Genomic DNA, 14550 nt, shown 5'->3' with positions numbered 1-14550 from the left:
AGGGGCCATAGTCTCCGTGGTTCCACCAGGCTCTATCAGACCAGCAAACCTGGTCCCCCTTTTTCTCCCCAAATGATTTTGAGTTTTGTTCCACATTGTTCTCCCTCTCTATCCAGGGTCTCCTACATAGATCTGCCCCTGAGTGGTTGACAGTGGTAGCCATCAGCCGGGTTCTTAATGCTAACCTCCTTCTCAGCCCCATCTGTGGGGAACTTACAATTTGAAGAAAGTACTCCTAAAAATACTAAGAAGTTCCAAAGTCATAATGAATTGCAAATCCTTGCGTGATATACCCACTTTACACCATAGATAGAGCTATGAGAAATCATGTGTAAACCAGCCCTTTTAGAAATGTAGTTGTTTCAAATGTTCTATATGTAGCCAGTGAACAGAATTGGAAGATGAAGGCTTTGACAGAGAGAAGTGTTTTGGAAAGTGTACACTTCCTCTCTAGTTATTCTGGAAATCTGGGCTTGCTGTCTGCCAGCACCTGTGGCACAGCCAGAGTGTTATAGTAAGGCGCACATGAATCAACTGAAAGTCTTGTGGAAATGCAGGTTCTGATACTGCAGGTATGAGGAGGGGCCAAGAGTCTGTGTTTGCAATAAGCTGGACACTGCTAGTCCATTCATTGGTCACAGCAGCAAGGCCACACGGGGAGGAGACAGCAGTGAGGTGAGGGGCCAAGCTGGGAAGGTTTTCTGAAGAGCTTTTTGTATATTAATGATCCTCACCTTTTATGAAGGAGCTCTGGTGGCATAGTGCCTAAGGCACTTGACTGCCAACCAGAAGGCTGGCAGTTCAAACCCACCAGGCACTCTTCAGAAGGAAGATTGGGCAATTTATTTCCTTAGAGATACTGCCTTGAAATAGGTTTTAAGAAAATTTCTCCCAGTTTGTGTCTGTATTTGTAGTTTTTGATATGCCAAAGTCTGAAATTTGCAGGTGGTACATAATCCACTTTCTCTGGTCCCTGCTCCGGTATACCTCTTCACAGCTCTTGTCAGGGCTGACTCGACGGCACACAACAACAACAACATCAACAGTTCCACTTCACTCAGTTCCACCAGACTGCCCCTCCACTTTGAATCAGAGCTATGTGCTCCCTCGTGAGGGGAAAATCACATAAAAACAGAAGGGAGGAAACGGATAACGTTTAGCTAATTTTCCCCCAACTACTTAACTAATATCCCCAGCCCCATGTTGAATCACTTCCATTACTGATTTTAAAATGCCACTTGTAAATGCCTAAATATTTCGGGGGAGCTTCTGAGAATTCTCTTTTGTTTATAAATAGAGTCTTCTATTCCGGGAGGCTGTTGCACGGCTTTATTTAGGGTAGCTTTATGGTACGTGGGTGGAGCCCTGGTGGCGCTGTGGTGAAAGCGCTAGGCTGCTAATCAAAAGAGCAGTGGTTTGAAGCCACCAGCTGCTCCGTGGGAGAGAGGGGGCAGTGTGCTTCCTTAGAAACAGCTTTAGAAACTCCACGGGGCGGTTCTATTCTGTCCTATTAGGGTTGCTATGAGTTGGAACTGACATGACGGTAGCAGGTTTTTGGTTTACAGTATGGTAACTCCTGCTAGTACAAGGCCTGCCCTGCCTTTCCAGTTTCCTTACTTAGTCTTAGACATTTATGCTTCCAAATGATTTTTTAAGGTTATTTTGACAAGTTTCAAAAGAGAATTGCATTAAGAACTTTAGAGGAATTGTGTTCATTCAGTGCATTAATTCAGGGATGGCCCCAGGATCTAAAATGATGCTCTGTGTCTGTCTTGTCCTTCAGGGATTCAGAGGGCAGGGAGGCCCCAGCAACTCCGGCTTCAGGGTAAGGAGGTGGCAGGCTTCAAGTGTAGCTTGTTGGCGGGGGTCAACTTTCCTATAGTAATACTAATACAGGGGGACCAGGGAGCAGATGATCCTGTATCTTCGCCTGATCTACAGGTTAACTCTGGGAATGAAGAGGTGTGGGTGGGTCTGGGCCTCACTATGTTTCACACCAAATGTTGTAAGCGAGACTGGAGAGGAGGCTCCCTCTGACGTAGGAGGAGGCTAGCCAGTCTACCTCAGCTCCCTAGGTGGTACCACCTTTCTGCCCAATGCAAAGCATCAGCACAACGCTACCAGAACTGAATTTGAGTTGATTCAGTACAACAGCCTGGCTCACTCCTGCCCACAAATGAGAGAAGAATTTAGATGCACTGGTGGCAAGGGCCTTTCCTTCTGGAGTTTGGACCGCTTGCAGAAATGAGTATCAACCAAGAGAGTGATGTGATCCATACACTTCATTAGTGAGCAGTAACCCCAGCCCCAGAAGGTTGCAGTGAGATTTGCCTGGAAGATGGAGCTGAGCTATCCAAATGGAGGAGCCTCTTTCTTAGGGTCCTGGGAAGTCCTCTGTCATACTCATGCCTCAATCCCTTGATTCAGAAATCCTTCACCTAAACCCTACTATCTTGCCCTCTTACCCCTTAACCTACCCTCCTCACGATTCTTCTCCATTTCCTGTCTCCAAAGGAAGTAAGCCAAGAGGGCAGTCACCTCCTTGGGAGCCCCCAAGGCAACTACCAGGTGAGCCTAGGAGCAGGTGGGTTGGCTTTAGAAGAAGGAGTGGTGGAATGAGGGGACATAATGCCAGGGGCCTGGGGAAAGAAAGATCTTGTTTTTTCTTGCAAGCTGCTCTGAACCAATGTCACCCTCATTAGGAGACAAGAATGGGGGTGCTGAGATCCCCATCCATACTCTTCAATCACGCATTTGTATCACTTCTGTGAGAGGAAAAGCAGACAAAACCAACAGAACAATGGTCAAGGGGTATTTTTAAAAAACCATACTTAAGAAAGTAGTGTTGAAAAGCGGAAAGGCACTGAACTTTGAGTCTGCAGATGGGGCTCAAACTCCAGCTCTGTCATTTGTTATCTGTGTGTTTTCAGGCAAGCCAGTTAACCTCTCTGAGCCTGAGCTTCCTCTTGGGTAATTCGGAGATAGTGACATGTAACCTGCTCACCTCCCACACTTACTGCAGAGCTTTCTGCATCCTAACAGACCAAAGCAGTAACAAGTCCAGAGACTGGAGTCAGGCGTGCAGACAGCTCCTGAGGCCAGCTGTTTTAATTTTCTCATCTGTAGAACGTATCTGCCAGATATCTCCCACACAGGAATGTCCAGGGATAAAGCATGGTGCTTGGTGCATAGTAGAACTAAGACATTAGCTACTCTCATTACTAGTGGTGCTTTTGGGCAGGAAATAAGAAGAGGCAAGAACACGATTCAAGGGACTGGGTAGGGGCATAAGGCAGCAGCAAATCATTGTAGGAAAGCTTTCTGGAGGTGGGATTTTCGGGTGTTATTTAAAGAAAAAGAGAAGGGCTTACAGAGAGGAGCACACCGAGTTTGACCAATGTGGAAATAGGTGGGGCAGGTGCAGGTTGATAGGTGGCCTGAGTCCCAGTTCCCTTTTCCCCAATCCAGGGGCAAGGGTACAGTGGGGAGAGTGGAAAGAGTGAAGCCATCAGTGGAATCAATACTTTGGTGAGTGGAGGCATCACTCCACCTTGAGCTGGGACTGTGGAGTCAAACAAGCTTTGCCCTCCCCCTTGAAACCTGGGTCTCCTGCCTCTGCCTCTTTCTCACAAAGCGGGTTCCTACTCTCACACCATTTCTCATCTGGTTCCTTAGAACTCTCAGACATATCCTGGGCCCTTCGACTTTGACACTTTCTGGAAGGTGAGTTCTGAAAGATTGTTCTGTTCATTCTCTTTTGGAAAACCAATCTTCACCCTTGCCCCCAGAGACTGAAGTCATCATTCTATACAAAGAGCCAAAGGTGGCCCTTGACGTCTCTTGTCCTGAGGCCAAGAGCCACTTACATTATGGCCCAATTTGGCCATCCCCCTTTTTCTTTCTTTCTCCGCAGAATCTGAAATCCAAGCTGGTTTTCATTAACTGGGATGCCATAAGCAAGGTAAGGACTGGGAAGTCATGCTATCCCAATCTTTGTGGGAGAGGGATCTAGAGAAGAAAGCTAAATTTCTGTTTGTTGATCCAGGGAAACAAAGAAAGTGTTTAGGTGAGTGCTCCAAAAAAAAAAAAAAAAAAAAAGGGGGGGGGCAATTACAGTAGAGACTTTAGAAGAGGGGGAGAATTTGAGACAGTTGTGAACAAAAGGTGAGGATGGGCCTCTTTAACATCTTAACACACAGAACTGAGCAAGGTTCTGAATCTTAATTTTCCCTTTGGGACCTGGAAGGCTAAAGGGAGAGTTGTTGTTGTTGTTATGTGCCATCAAGTCAGACCTGACTCACAGCAACCCCTCCTTGGGTTTCCGAGGTGGTATCATCACAGAAGTAGATTGCCTAGCCTTCCTTCCAGGGAGTGGCTGGTGGGTTTGAACCGCCAGCCTTCTGGTTAGCAGTCAAGTGCCTTAAGCACTATGCTACCAGAGCTCCTAAGAGGAGAGTAAGTAGGTCTAATTCTCAGGAAGCCACAGAGTAGCAGAGAGGTAGGGTGGGCGCAGGGTAGATGAGGAGTCAGACAGAGCTAACAGGCTACATGACGACTGATACTCACACTGAAAGGGAGATGAGAGAAGGAAATGAATACCCACGAGTGCTTGATGGGTGTCAGGCCCTGTATATACATACTCTCAGGAGACACTTGGGGCTCAGGACCCCTTCTTTCCTTCCTCCCTGCCCACCCATCCCTCTCGCAGGGGAACCCCTGGCCAGGCTACCATTGGACATCAGAATAGCAGATGCACGTCTGGAGTAGAGGTGAAGGGCAGATGAATGACCCAAACAAATACCAAAGGCAGAAGCTGCAATTGGTGGCCCAATGATGTGTTTCGTCTGATCAACTTTTTTTTTTTAAGAATATGAATTAGTTGCCAGAGTTTAGACATTAAGAGACCACACAGAATGATTTATACTTCTGGTTTCTCTTGAAATTTTGGCAACGCTGGGCCTCCTTTCCACAGGGTAGTAATGAGGTAGAGCTGAGTGGCAGCTGTCCCTTGCAATGAGGCACTTGCTCACCCACAACCAGACTCCCCCTGCCCATTACAGTCATTTCAGCCACCCAACTGGTCCCTGTGAACCATTGAATTCCTGACCCTTACTGTAAAGGAATGAAGATTAGGAACGCTGCCCTCACAACATTTGTGTTCTTTATGGAGGAACGGTGGTGGTAGGGTGCAGGGAGGAAAAGGGACAGCCCTAAGCTCAAGAAAATAACCCCTTTTGGGAGTGGGGTGGGGAAGTAAAAGAGAAGAGTGCCACAGTTGCCAGCTACAGTGGCCTTCTGGTTGAATGAACCTAATAGAGAACATTCAGTCTCTGGTGGGGACTTTCTCCTTGTTATGGACCATGGGGCTAGCAGGTCTCTGAGCATGGCGGAACCAGGGCACACACAGACACCTCTCAGAGGGCCAGCGCAAACAGTGAAACAGGCAAACGTTTCTGTGCATCTCAAGATGCAGTAAAGGGAGAGATCATAGTTAGGCAGCATCCGTTTGTCCAGTGGAGCTTCTAGGGTGGAGACGGGCAGAGGAAAGAATGGAGGACCCCATTCTCCTTCATGAGAAGATGAGGGGATGAGAGAGCTGAGGACAATAGTCCTAGTGAGGAGTGAGGAGACAGGAATGATAAATACCATTACTTGTGAGATTGGGGGATTCTCAAGGCTGAGCTGGGATATATGGATTTGATTGGATGACAGCAGTGGGCAAAACGATGCCTGGAGATTTCTGGAGCTGGGTCTATTCTAGCCTTGCTTAGGTCCACTAAGGTCCTGAATTCCGATTCTGAGAGCTTCCTCTTAGAACTTATGGGAGCCCTACTACCACCCTTTTTCTAAAACATTATCTTACCACTAATCTCAACCCATGCACTTGAAATACACCTTAGCTTCCCCACATCCCCAGTCTCTGGTCCTTACTTATGTCTCCACAGTTGTGGAGGGGTTGGGCTTGAGTCTGAATAGGTGGAGCCGGGCCAAGGGGGAGGTCAAGGCTCTCCAGCTGAGCGTTGTCGGGTCGCATGTCAGACTTGCGTGGCCGTGTCATCTGATTTTTCAAGAAAGCTAGAAATCTCATTTTTAATTGTTAGCAAGTAATTTCATTTTTTTTCCCCCCAGAAAACACAGACTAAGCAAAAATAATGTCTGGAGGCCTGTGGAAGGCGTGACTTCAGCCCCACAACTTTGGGAAATGGGGTTGAGGGGAAAAGGCAGGAAGTTCTGGGGGCAAGGCCTAGTCTTGGGATTTTGCTGAAATTATGTTTTGCCAGAGGCTGGGGAAAATGGGCATGGAAAAGGACACTGTGTATGTGTTAGAAAACCAAAAACCAAACCCACTGCCATTGAGTCAATTGCGACCCATAGAAAATCCCACTGGGTTTCCAAGGTGGCAAATCTTTATGGAAATAGATTGCCCTATCTTCCTTCTGAGGGAGCTCTGGTAGCATAGTGCCTAAGGCACTTGACTGATAACCAGAAGGCTGGTGGTTCAAACCCACCAGACACTCACTCCTCGGAAGGAAGATGGGGCAATCTACTTCCGTAGTGATACTGCCTCGTAAATCCAAGGAGGGGTTGCTATGAGTCGGGTCCGACTCCATGGCACATAACAACAACATCTTCCTTCTGCAGAGCGGCTGTTGGGTTTGAACCACTGACCTCCTGGTTAGCAGTCAAATGCCTTAGGTACTGAGCCACCAGAGCTCCTTGTATGTGTTTAGGGAGAGGGGCTAATGGCTCCAGAGATCTAGTCTCTCTCTCTGTTTTCAAAAGGAGTTCCAGTATCCCTGTAGATACCCAGCTTTCCCCGAACTTCAGTCACAATAAAATTCTGAAAGCTGAGAAATGGAGTGGGGGGTTTAGGTGAGCAGGAAATAGGCCCCTTGCTAACCTCCTCCTCACTTTTCATCCACAGAACCAAGTCCCACGTCCCAGCACTCGAGCCCTCCTCTACTTCACCCGTCTCTGGGAGGTAGGAGACTTTTCTAACAACTTGGAATTCTGGTCACCTTGTCCCTCTCCACACCTCCCTCAAGACAGCTACCTTCAGTTAAAAAATCCCCCATTTTCATTTCTGAGACTAGTAACTTCACCTAAATCATATCGTCAAAACCATCTTAAACTCTAACACCCTGGTCTCTGGTATGCTTGTCTTCATTTAACCCTAAGCCACACCCAGGCTTAGGTCACCCCATTCCTACACTGATCTTGAGACTTGCCTCCGTGTCCCTTACCACCCTCTGAATTCTGGCCCCCTGTGGGCCACTGTTGTCTCTTCTTCTTCTAGGATTTCAAACACAACACTCCTTTTCTCAACTGGAAAGCAATTATTGAGGTAAGTGGGGGGGGGGGGGAGAAGCTTAGACTTCACTTCACTGTGGACTCAGGATGCTGGGCCCTTGGGAGCAGCTTACTGATTCTGTCCCAGCTTTTTACCCTTCCTGCTGAGGTGCCTCCTTCCCTTCTCAGTTTCTTCTCTTTATGCAGCTGTAAGTGGAGGTGAGGTGGGGGAGAGAGAGGACGTGGCTGAGTCATGAAGGAGGAGTAGGGTGGGAGGTCTTCCCTAGGATAAAGGCAGAGTGCCTGAAGGTTGGGGCCTCCATGGGCACAGAACATGAAGCCAGCCATGGCTGGGGTCTGCTGCTATTCCTACTGGGCTTGGCCTGGCTGGCACGGGACACTACTGGGTGGCTAATGCAAGGCAGCAGGGCGAGGGGGACCAAAAAGAAGGAGAGAGGAAGGAGAGGGACCTGGAATTGAGGTCACTTCTCCCACACTAAAGGGAAACAGGAGGGCAGTCACTATATAATAGGTGGCAATCAAGTCACGGTCAAGTGCAGGTGGGTGCAGGGGTATTGAATATCTGAGTCCTGGAAGGGATGGGTGGGATGCCTGGGTTCTGAAGAAGACCATGCCTGGATTCTGCACGGCGGCCTTTGGAAATTAGCACCTTTGGACACTGAGGCAAGAGTTGCCCACTCACACACCCATGTGTGCCAGGCACGTGAGGCTGGGCTGGTGGGGCCAGGCCAAGGGGAAGGTCAAGGCTCTCCAGCTGAGTGCTGTCACTCATGCGTGTCAGAGCAGTGTAGCCATGCCACCTGATTTTTAGTTGTCAACAAGAAATTTCATTAAAAATAATTGCAGACTGAGCAAAAACTATCTGGAGGCCGTGGATAACCACTATGTGACCTTAGTGTAAGGGATAATAATGGGGCTAAGATATGAAGAAGGGGTTAGGAGGGGATAAGGCAGGGGCTTAATGTCAGAGTTAGGAAGAACACCCTCAGACTAAGTGTGTACATGTGTGTGCGTGTGTGCATGTGTGCATATGTGTGTGTACTTGTGTGCATATGTGTGTGTGCATATGTGCATGTGTGTGTACGTGTGTGCATGTGTGTATACATGTGTGCGGTCTTAGTTGAGAAGTGATGATGGCAGTGACAAAACGACCTCTCTCTTACTGCTCAGAATTCCCTCCTTGCCTTGATCTGGTGGGGGTGGGGTGGGGAGAAGATGGGGGGACAGGAAGGGTGCCAAGTGAATCTTTGGAGAGTCTGCAGTGGCTTCATCTGCACTCCTTGATTTTTTCCTCTTTCTTTCCCTCCCTTGACTCAGGGCTAATCTAGTAAGTTTAGCTTCTGTAGGAAACAGTCCATCCTTCCAAAGACTCTGGAGAATATAGCATTTGCACACAAGGATTAAAGGGCCTGTAAGGATTTGGTGTAGGGTAAAGGTGGGCTGGAACTTGGTGCCTGGACCCACCCCAGGGAATCTGTGGGATACCACTCGTTGTTCTAGCTCAGTCTCAGTCTAGGGCTGCCAACGTGCCAGGTGCATCGGTGGGGGCAGTGTTGCCAAATCTGTTCTCTACCCTTGCTCTCCCACCCTGAGTGTGGCAATCTGTGTCCTACATTTATCTGGGTCACTGGTCCTTCAGGCTTTCCACCACCTCTGCAGCCAGCCTCTGTCATGGACCTCTGAGAGGGGTGAGGTGGGAGGGATGCTGGCTGGTGTTCCAGAAAGAGGGCAGAGCCTGGAGAGCAGGAGGCTGGAGCTCCAGGCGTTTGCAAGGCCTGAATGACCATGGGGACATTCAGCTATGGCTTCTTTGTCCTTCTCAGGGTGCAGACACGACATCACCACAGAAGAGGTCGGGTGGTGCTGATCAAGTGAGTCTCTCTCTTTCCCTCCCCCATTCCAGTTTTTTCAGTCTGGCCCAGGGTGGCAAGAGGTGGCAGCTGTAATGTCTAAGGCAGGATATATGCATCACCCGGCCACCTGACGTAGACTTCACTTCTTTCTTCATCTTCTAGCCTCCCCTCCCAAAGTAACACTTGAGGAGTTGGTACAGGTGCCAAGAGAAGTAGGAGGGAGGGTTATTTGGGCTAAGACAAGCAAGTTAGGCAAGGGTGTGGGCTCTGCATCTCTGACTGGACGAGATGCCATAAAAGACAGCACTTGACATACGGAGAGGAGAAGGCAGGGGCTTTAAGAAAGGTCCAGCCAAGACAGTGAGGTGGATTCTGCACTCCAGAGCAAAATGCCTTCACCTCTTCTCGTCTCATGCCTCCCGCCCTTGCTTTCTTCCACAGAACAATCATAACCAGTAGTCATACCCTACTGCCTCTGGTGGCAAGATCCCTGCTGAGGTAAGACTGGCAACTGCTGTGTTTTGCTACTGGGTTCTCCGAAGCTCAATCCTGTTCACTGTAAAAGTCCTGTCTCCCCATCCTTTGCAACGGAGACGCAGGTTTCCAGGGAGAGTTTGGAAGGGGAGGGTAGAGGGTTCAGTTCTCTTCACACCAGCATCTATTTCATATGCAGTGAAGAGCACTGGGAACCAATATCCCCTCAAAGAAGAACGCAAAGCCCCAAATCACCGCACAATGAGGAGTGAAAGAAAGAAACAGCCTTTTTCCAAGTGTCTCATCCCTGCCTCTTTTTAAACTGCTGACTTCTGGAAGGGAGTGGGGAAGACTAGCATCCAGGAGGAGCTAGTCCTGGAACTTCTGGTTTGTGGGAAAATGAATGCTTCATCCCATAAATAAAACGAAAGTCGTCCCTGTCTCTTTTTTAACTGCTGACTTCTGGAAGGGGGTGGGGAAGACTAGCATCCAGGAGGAGCTAGCCCTGGAACTCCTGGTTTATGGGAAAATGAATGCTTCATTCCATAAATAAAATGAAAGGAAAATCATATTTGAGAATTTTGCTGTATTCAGTTGCTAAGAAAGAAATCTTATATATTCCCTAAATGAATATGCACCAAAACCCACTGGCATCTAGATGACTCCGACTCCCAGCGCTCCTACAGGACAGAGTGGGACCACCTCAAAGGCTCTCTAAGGCTGTAAATCTTTACGGAAGCAAAGCCCAAACCAAACCCACTGTCACAGAGTCAAGTTCAACTCACAGCTCCCCTACAGGTCAGAGTAAAACTGCCCCATAGGATTTCCAAGGCTGTAATCTTTACGGAAGTAGACTGCCTCACCTTTCTCCCCGCTGTGGAGTAGGCTGGTGGGTTCAAACCATGGCACTTTTTTGGTTAGCAGCCAAATGCTTTCATCACTGCACCACCAGAGCTCCTGTACATGAATATAAAAAATCAGAACCAAACTCATTGCCATCGAATAGATTCTGACTCATGGTGACCCCCTTTGAATTTCTGAGGAGGTAAATTTTTATGGAAGTAGAGCTGGTGGGGCCAAATGCCTTAGGCACTGTGCCACTAAATACTAATTAGGCTGGCAAAGGAAAAACAGGCTGTGTATTATCCTTCATTTCGTGTAACAATGCAGCCCTCTGCCCCGAGGAGAGGACCTTTCTACTGAGAGATCAGAAACTCTGCTGACTGAAAATAGGTGGAGAAGCAGTCCACACCACTTGTGGGTATTTTATCTACCTAGCAAGCTAGGAATACATACCTACCCATCCCATTTTCACTCCTCCTGGTCAGTATGTGCACAGGGACCATATTGAATACTATGTTGGATAAAATGTACTTAGAGTGGTTAATCTGCTGTGGAAAAAATTCCATGGGCGTAATGTCCACAGCCAGACTGAGGGATCCTGGTTAGAGCCTGCTCCTGCCCCAGCCCCTGGGCTCCTCCTGAGCCCAGAGGACACGCTGAGCAAAGAGTCAAATCCTCTGATTTTCTGTTTACAGGGACAGGCCACACCTACTTCCTGTGAGTGGTGAGTATGGGGACTGAGAAGATCTAGCTCATGAGAGAAGGGGCCTGAGGCCAGAGTGTAGAGGGGACATTCTCCTTGTCCTGCAGGCCTCCCAGGTGCATCCTGGCCTGCTGCAGTGGATGAGGTTTTGGTAGGGGGGTGTTAGTGGGAGCCCGTGGGAAGCAGAAGGTGAGTCACTCCTCAGGGGCACAGCTGGGGTCCTGGCATTTTCTCAGATCTCAGTGGCAGACTCTAAGCCAAGTTTGATCTGGATGGATGCCCCAAAGATATCAAGGAGCAGGAGACCCCATTAGGGGGTGTTGTTGTTGTTGTTGTTATGTGCCATCGAGTCGGCCCTGATTAGAAGGAGACAAATGCCCTAGGCTACCCAGGAAGCACCCCTTTGAGTGAGTGCCAGTGAAGGACTGAATGGAGGCAGAAGCACTCAGGGACCCGATGAGAAGAGAGTGGTTAAGGAGAGGGCTGAAAGAAAGGATCCTAGTTTTCTGCTGAAGCTGAAAGAAAGGATCCTAGTTTTACCACAGACTTAGGAGTGAGTGGCCATTTGATCTTCTCCTTTCTTCTAGAAAATTTCTATCATTTGATCTTCCCCTTTCTTCTAGAAAATTTCTTCCAATCACCACTGAGGCCCTGAAAAACATCGGTTGTCAGGTAACCTGATGATGGCCGCACTCACCTCAGCTCTCCCGCCCTGTGCCAGCCACAGCCTGGGTGCAGGCACCTCCTTTCTCTAGGCTGGGGACCTGGTTTGCATGTTCCTTGTTTGTTCCCACCCCACTGTGGTGTCTTTTTGGCCATCAGTCTCGTCAGATAAACCAGCCCCTCTCTTCAGCTCCTCCATTTTGTGACCTGCAGTCACTGTGACCATTGTTTGGGTGCAGCTTCCTGCGTCTTGAGTTTCACTGTGGAAATAAAACTTGATTCTTGTTTCCCTAAAGCTTTCTCAAGCCTTATTTTAATATTTAACACTTATTTTAATAAGTGTTTTATTCTTTAACACTATGTTGATGGACAGGATCAGGGATGACGGAAGAGTGGTTTAGGGGGAGATAATTTGCTTTTCTCCTGGTATGAAAAATGGTAGGCTGACAGAGATAAAACTTAGGTTTCAGTCCTGACAAGAAATAGCTAGCTTATCTATCATGCCTCAGTTTCTTCATATCTAAGAAATAATCTTTGCCCAGCCTGTATCTGAATACCATACTTACCACACTTGAAGCAGTCAAAGGTATTTTGGTGACAGAAAAAGATAAGGATAAGGAGGTGGGAGTGCAGAGGTTGTTCAAAGAGAGGTGACACTCCCCAAGGGTCAGGGAGGGGGCAGGAAATAGGGGCAAGGAGCAGGTAAAGAGCTTCCTTGGCCATGTAAGTAATCTGAAGTGGGCGTTAGGGGCGACAGTTGTGTTGAAGTGTTTGTGAAGTTTTGTGGGTGGAGCTATATATATATATATATATATATATATATATATATATATATACCAGCTGCTCTGTGTTACAAAGATGCCCAAAGAGGGAAGCAGGAAAATGCAACTCTATTAGTGTACCAAGGAAACAGAGAGGTTTGTGGTACAGGCTGAGCCCAGGCTTGTCACAGTCTCAGGAGCCCTGGGGACAAATGCAGTTAGAGTCTCTGAGTCAAAGTCCCACCAAGCCAGTACAGCATGCTCAAAGCAATGAGGCCCCACCACCATTGGATCCTGCAGCTGACAACCCTGCTGGGGCACCGGAAGTAAATGAAGGACTTGAAGCACTGTGCCAGCCTAAGTGACTCCGAGAAAGAAAGTTTACTGAGAGCACCAACCCCGCTGCTTTGGTCATTGTTCCCTGCTTAGGGCTCAGCCACAAGTACTTGATGAATAAATTAAAGACATCTGGTCCAAAACAGGCTGGAGAAACACACTTGGTCAAACCTGTCTGATTGGGAGAAAGACTACTTCTTTGCTCTGCATTCCTGTGTCACTGATCACATCTTGTCCTTAAATTGTACCTTTTGTTTTGTGCTCATCTTCTTTGTTTCAGCTCTGCAGGGAGGGCCTTGCAGTACCTCCTACAGCCACGAGGAGAACATGGGGCTGCCACAGGGAGAATAGAGTCTTTAGTGGTGACTGACAAGGGGAGAGTGGTGGGTCAGAAATAGCTGGAACCCAGGCCTCCTAGAATTAGTCACCAAGCGTGAGGGAGAACCTGAAGTGGTCAACATGGTTTTGGGGCAGTCCAAAGGGATGAAACAGCCCTTTCAACTTTAAAGTAATACTTGGTACAAGGTAAGGCCTTCTGATATAAAACCCACTGGCACCAAGTTGATTCCAACTCACTGCAACCCTCAAAACAAAACAAAGCAAAACAAAATTTTAAAAACCCCCAAACCAATTCACTTCCATCCAGTCAATTCTGACTCATAGCAACGCCCACTGGATTTCCAAGGGTATAAATCTTTATGGAAGCAGACTGCCTCATCTTTCTTCCACAGAGCAGCTGGTGGTTTTGAACCATGGGCCTTTCAGTTAGCAGCCAAGTGCTTTAACCACTACACCACCAGAGCTCGTTATTGCAACCTTATAGGACAGAGTAGAACTGTCCAAGAGTTTCTGTGGTAGTTATGTTGGTGTGTCAGCTTGGCTGGGTCTGGTTGAGCGGCTGGGTAGCTGGTGGTAGTTATTCCCCATGATGAGACTGGCAATCAACTCCATGGTGGGATCTACCACAAGCAGCTGAGTAGCTGCCTTTGGGATGTGGGCTGCTTCCTGTATATAAGGAGAAGCCTTGGGAATGGTCTCTAGCCTACGGCACTCTTGGATCCTGCATGCAGCCGTGTTGTTGCTCAGCAGCCTGCTATGCTCTGCTGACCTTGGGACATACAATGGACTTAAGTTAATGCCCTGCCATGTGGTTTGGTAACATCAGGACTGTGCCATTTTACTTATCAACCTTTGGGCTTCTTAGCCTCAGCAGCCAGCAGCTGTCTGAGTGAAGAAATGCCTCTAGCTCCAGTGGGCTGGGAGCAGGAGGCAAAGCTGGACCCTAAGATTGAGGGGCTTTCATCTAGCCCCTAGAGCCTGGCATTTTGAACTTGGACTTAAAGCCTCCAAATTGTAAGAGCAAACTCTTGTTTATTGAGGCCATTCCATCTGTGGTATATTCTTGTCAGAGCAGCACTAGGGAACCAGAACAGTTTCTAAGGCTATAAATCTTTACAGAAGCAGAATGCCTCTTCTCTGGCACGTTCAAACTGCTGACATTTTGGTTAGCAGCCAAGCACTTAACCAGGGCTCCTTCTGGTGTAAAGCACCCTATAATAAAAGGGCTGGCTGATTCTTTCTCCTGCCTGGGCCTCTGCAGTAGCCT

General features: G+C 48.2%; 1 protein-coding gene across 1 annotated transcript in view; it reads left to right on the top strand.

Moving 5' to 3' along the window:
* The window catches only part of DMKN (dermokine), a 14854-nt gene extending 3515 nt beyond the window's left edge, over window positions 1-11339 (top strand). Inside the window, 7 exon segments of the mRNA XM_042782818.1 lie at window positions 3676-3723; window positions 3914-3961; window positions 6926-6982; window positions 7298-7345; window positions 9135-9182; window positions 9606-9662; window positions 11292-11339. Coding sequence (XP_042638752.1) covers window positions 3676-3723; window positions 3914-3961; window positions 6926-6982; window positions 7298-7345; window positions 9135-9182; window positions 9606-9662; window positions 11292-11339 — 354 coding nt within the window.
* The last annotated feature ends 3211 nt before the right edge of the window (window positions 11340-14550 follow it).

Source organism: Orycteropus afer, unplaced genomic scaffold (genome assembly GCF_000298275.1).
Source record: "Orycteropus afer afer isolate SDZICR_OR568_19922 unplaced genomic scaffold, OryAfe1.0 scaffold00476, whole genome shotgun sequence".
Lineage (NCBI taxonomy): Eukaryota > Metazoa > Chordata > Mammalia > Tubulidentata > Orycteropodidae > Orycteropus > Orycteropus afer.
Note: the sequence above shows the minus strand (reverse complement) of the source record. Positions and strands in the feature narration are given on the sequence as shown.